The 5,322-nt window shown below is 48.0% G+C and overlaps 1 protein-coding gene across 14 annotated transcripts in view; it reads left to right on the forward strand.

The window, feature by feature from the left end:
* Dysf (dysferlin) overlaps positions 1 to 5,322 on the forward strand; it is a 205,258-nt gene that overhangs the window by 176,666 nt on the left and 23,270 nt on the right. For all 14 annotated transcript variants that reach the window (XM_005369820.3, XM_026777383.1, XM_005369824.3 and 11 more), the window contains 3 exons: positions 1,353 to 1,481; positions 1,754 to 1,909; positions 3,876 to 3,967. In XM_005369820.3, coding sequence (XP_005369877.1) covers positions 1,353 to 1,481; positions 1,754 to 1,909; positions 3,876 to 3,967 — 377 coding nt within the window. The remainder of the gene's footprint in view (positions 1 to 1,352; positions 1,482 to 1,753; positions 1,910 to 3,875; positions 3,968 to 5,322) is intronic.

Raw genomic sequence — 5,322 nt, forward strand, 5'->3', positions numbered from 1 at the left:
GGGGATGAGGAGGGAGAGGAGGGGGAGGAGAGGGGATGAGGAGGGAGAGCCGACTATAGAAAGAATTTTAGCAAAGCATATGAAACTAGACATTTACAAGGCTATGTAAATACAAATGTATGTAAACCTTAGACCTGAGCCATCTGCCTTATAAGTACATGTAGCATCAGTCACTGGTTATAGCCTTTCCTTCCGCTTCTGCCACCACCGCCCCATCCCCCTTCTTCCCTGCACAGCCCTTGCTGCCTGGAACGCACTGTGTGTACCAAGTTGACCTCAAACTCATAAAGATCTACCTGCCTCTCTGCCTCCCGAGTCCTGGGATTAACAGTGTGGGCCTCCATGCCTGGCCTTACTGCAACATTCACCATCAGGTCTGGAAATGCTCTCTAACTCCAATAGAGAGATTCAGGTAGAGAGGTTGGCCACGTACCAGACTGAGAAGAAAGCCTTGAGTTTTTGAGAAGAGGCAATGGCCCATGTACCACTTTCTAACCACAAGACTTTAAAACTAGAAATTAGTAACAAGACCCAAAATCTCCAGATCCTTCCTTACCTGGAGAATTCAAAAGACATTGTACTTTTAAACACTTTTGGGAGGCACGAGAACTTCTGTGCCCTAGGCTATCTGTCCTCAGATTCACCATGTATTGAGGATGGCTGGGACCTTCTGAGCCTCCTACAGTGCCTGGGTGCGGGATCACAGGCATGCACCACCATACTCCTCATCATACTTTAAAGAAAAATAAGATTTGAGAGGAGGAAACAACACAAACTATTGAATATTAAGAATTCAGCCATAAAGTGCTAGACCTTGAACTTTACTTAGGGCTAAGGTAGCATTCAGAGCCATCTTTTAACCTTAAGAACTCATGTAAATTATAAGAGATTGGAAACCAATAAACAGTCAAGGCTGAGATCAAATGATTCCAATAAAGTGAATTACAGATTATATGAGGATTATGACTCACTCCTTACACAGAAGATTAATTTTACATCTGTTTGTAATCTTAATCCCTTAAAACATGTGACTTTTGTGAGTCTCAGGTAACTTGAAAATCTGATTAAGCTAAAACCCTACACACTAGTAGACTAACAGTGCCTTCCTCCTTTCCCTTCCCTGGCTTTCTCTCTTTTCATTCCTTTCTCTCCCCTTTTCCTCCTTGTCTTCCCTTCCTCCACCACTCCAACCCCACCCTTCTGTTTGCTTTTGTTCTTCTGTTAACGTTTGATCCCGTCAAATGTACCACCTTCTCTTCCTTCACCCACACTGCCTGTTTCCCTTCCTTTCCTGTTTCTTTCCTTTCTGTCCCCCTAATTTCTTGCTCTTGAGTCTCTTCTCCCCGTGACAGGTCTATGATACACAGTTGGAGAATGTGGAGGCTTTTGAGGGCCTGTCGGACTTTTGTAATACCTTCAAGCTCTACCGAGGCAAGACTCAGGAGGAAACAGATGATCCGTCTGTCATCGGAGAATTTAAGGTCTGTCTCTGGCTTGACCTATGATCCTGAGGTGGCAGCAATAAGCAAATGGGGGAGGGGCAGGGACAACAACAACCATGGTGCTGCTACTGGTGTCCTTGGGGGTGACCTTGTAGTTGATACAAAATTGGATGGTGGTGTGGGCCAGTTTGGGGCTTGGCTCTATGATCCCCATTGTGATGGTTCCCACAAATGAGAGCAATGGTCCTGTTGGTTACTGTATTATTGACGATGATGACAAAAATGAAAATCAAGTCACCATTTTTCTTTAGGGTCTCTTCAAAATTTATCCCCTCCCAGAAGATCCATCCATTCCCCTACCCCCAAGGCAATTCCACCAGCTGGCTGCTCAGGGTCCCCAGGAATGCTTGGTCCGTATTTACATTGTTCGAGCATTTGGCTTACAACCCAAGGACCCCAACGGCAAGGTAACATTTTTGGAGCCTTTGGTCCCCTGAGAGCAATAGCAAGCTTGACTTGAAGAAGGCAGACAGAGTTCCTGTCTCAGGAAGACCACAGTGAACCAGGGAACCCAAAGACACTTGCAGAGCTGAACAGGAGCTGGGGAGTCTATGTGAGGAGCAACCTCAGGGAGGCTAGAGTCTCTTTGGGACTCTGGAGAAATGGGGAAACGATGAAGGAAGAAATAGGACCCTTGTGGGCACGTGAATGTTGGGAGGCTGGGAAGGACAGGAGGTTGGATTTTAAGAGTGACGGGAGCGTAGGCGAAGGCTTAAAAACTGATTGCTCAATTCACAGATAGCACTGGGCTATGGCATGTGGTAATGTGGGCAGAAGTTCAGGCTGAGCCTGGTGAGGTTTCAATCCTGGGAGGGGAGGAGTGCAGGGAGGAGGGCGCAGGCTGGTGACATCTGTGGGCTATGGGGCTAGAGGCACAGGGAAACAGAAGGCTTGTTCTGCTAATGTTGGGTCTGTTCATCACAGGCTGTTGGGACTGGCTTCATAAAAATTATTTTTATTATTTATGTGTATGAGTATTTTGTGAATATACATACATATATGTGTGTGTGCGTGTGTGGGGGTACCACATTTGTGCTGGTGTCCACAGAGGCCAGAAGAGTGCACCATTGGATCCTCTGGAATTGGAATTAGAGAGTTGTAAGATGCCATGTGGGTTCTGGGAATAGAATCAGGGTCCTCTGGAAGAGCATCCAGTTCTTAACCTCTGAGCCATCTCTCCGGCACACAAAATACCACAGTAAAATATCATTTCTCTGGATTACTGAGTTTTTAGATCTTTCCTTAAATTTCATGTCTGAAGCAAGAAACAGAGCTAAGTCCTGGCCAGAGATGGAGGAGGAGGGGTAGCTGAAGGAGAGGCATTGGCAGAAAGCGAGGAGTTGGAGAGGGAGAGAGAACAGCGAGGCAGGGGTGGGGCTGGAGTTCAGAGGTCCAAGCCTGGGTCCTTTCTTGTCCTCTTAGATGGGTTCAGGGCCAGGATGTGTCCCTATGGTTGGGGACAGAATCCTGGTATCCCATCCACACAGTCCAACCTTTCAAAGATGAGGGGTCACATACTAGATCTAGCCTGGGCAGCACAGGTGGCCTCTGGGCTATGACTGTCGTCCTGGCTTATATTCTTCAAGCCTTCATGGCACTGTGCTACCCCTGTTCCCCTCTCTTGTCGTATTCCTGCAGGATGGTGCAAAATCTGCTGCTGCATACAGGTAGCACACAGAAGACAGGCCCAGGCTGTTCTAGTGGACAAAATGTGGCCCTGTCTGTCTCTTTCCATCTTTGGAAATAGGCCGTTTGAAGATAGAGGGGACCCCAATCTTGCCTAGGAATATATGGTTGTATGTGTATGAAGGTTGGGGTCTAACCACACCTACCTCTTCCCATGTGCCAGTGGGTCAGGAGTATAGGACACTCACCCTTCCCACTGCTGGATGTGAGGCTAGAAGATCTGTCTGGCCATAGTGTGTGACAGGGTGAGGTATGTCATGATATGCTGGGATTTGGTGTGGTATGGTACAGTGTATGTGGTGGTATGGTATTGGTATGGTATGGTGTGGTATGGTGTGATATGGTGTGGTGTGGTTATGGTGTGGTGTAGTGTGGTGTGGTATGGTATGGTATGGTATGGTATGGTGTGGTGTGGTGTGGTGTGGTATGGTATGGTATGGTATGGTGTGTATGACATGGTGTGGTATAGTGTACTGTCCTGTAGTGTTGTGTGGTGCAGTGTGGTGTGGTGCGGTGTGGTGCGGTACAGTGTGGTGAGGTGTGGTGTTGTATGGTGTGATGTGGTGTCATGTGGTATGGAGGATGGGCCCTGGTCCGACAGGACACAATCTGTTTGTCATTGGAAGCCAGGAGCCCCAAAGACTCCTTGACCCAGTGATTTTACATGTACATTTCTGTGTCCTCCAGTGTGACCCATACATCAAGATCTCCATAGGGAAGAAATCAGTGAGTGACCAGGATAACTACATCCCTTGCACCCTGGAGCCTGTATTTGGAAAGTAAGTAGAAAGTGGCTTGGGTTTGGGGTAAAGGGACTGGCACGGATGACTCATAGTTCAGTGGGCAGATGTGGGTGTCACTCAGGAAATCTTCATCTTTAGCAGAACCTTTATCTTGGATCTTTATGAGCTCCTGGCTAAACACAGAAACAGTTACCTCCAAAACCAGAGACTACATGAGTACTCAGAAGATGCATTTTTTCCTTCCTTCCTTCCTTCCTTCCTTCCTTCCTTCCTTCCTTCCTTCCTTCCTTCCTTCCTTCCTTCCTTCCTTTCTTGTTTTTTCGAGATAGGATTTCTCTGTAACTTTGGAGCCTGCCCTGGAACTCGCTCTGTAGACCAGGCTGGCCTCGAACTCACAGAGATTCACCTGCTCTGCCTCCCACGTGCTGAGATTAAAGGCGTGTGCCACCACCACCCGGCAGAAGATGCATTTCTTATAATGTGGAGTTCCCATATATCCTTCACCCCAATCCCCCCTTAGCATCTTACCTGACTGGTACATTTGCCCAAATGAGGACATTGTCTCTGGTATTAGCTAAGAGGCTTTATGAGGACCTGCTGGTTTTCCACCAGAGTCCCTTACTCTCCCTATCTGTCCCAGATGTCAAGTCACCAGCAGTTACTCTTAGTGTCTACGTGCTTTTATGGGAGTCAGCTAGGGGACCCAAGACAGCCAGGGCAGAGGGACTCTAAGAACGAGAGGAGGGGGCTGAGTGCTATGGTATATGGGTGGCTCCTGGGAGCCCGAGCTGCTGTTTGTCATGAGTGTTTTTATGTGAGGGGGGGCGTATGGCTGTTGTTTCTCTAGCTCCTGTGGATTCCTGGCCTTCCCATATAGCAAGTGACACATTGCATTCATGCTGACCTCCCTCTGCTCAGTCCAAGCCACTCTGTCTGCAGATTTTGGAGAGAGGCAGTCCTGGCCAACAGCAGTGTGCCACCATGCATAGGAGAGAGTGGAGGGTGGGGAGACGAGGTTTCATGAGCTCTGGCACCTAGCACAGGGATGGTGGTTATGTGGTGTGTGTGTGTGTGTGTGTGTGTGTGTGTGTGTGTGTGTGTGTGTGTGTAGACTCCACAGGAACTCCCTCCCAAGAGCCATTTCCATAAGCCCTCCTTCTGTTCCATCCATCTTGGAAGTTGGTGTTCTAGCCCCGAGAGTCTGGAAGTAGGTTTTGGATGTGCCCTTAGTTACAGAATTTCCCATCTCTGTCTCCTGTTGCCATGGTAGAAACATGAGTGTCAGTGTTGTGTTCCATCTCATTCATCTATTCATTATGGGGTGCACGAACCAGGAAGCCAGCTCAGCTTAGGAAAAACACACATGTTTACACACACACACACACACACAC

The sequence above is a fragment of the Microtus ochrogaster genome, unplaced genomic scaffold (assembly GCF_000317375.1).
Source record: "Microtus ochrogaster isolate Prairie Vole_2 unplaced genomic scaffold, MicOch1.0 UNK62, whole genome shotgun sequence".
NCBI classification, from domain to species: domain Eukaryota; kingdom Metazoa; phylum Chordata; class Mammalia; order Rodentia; family Cricetidae; genus Microtus; species Microtus ochrogaster.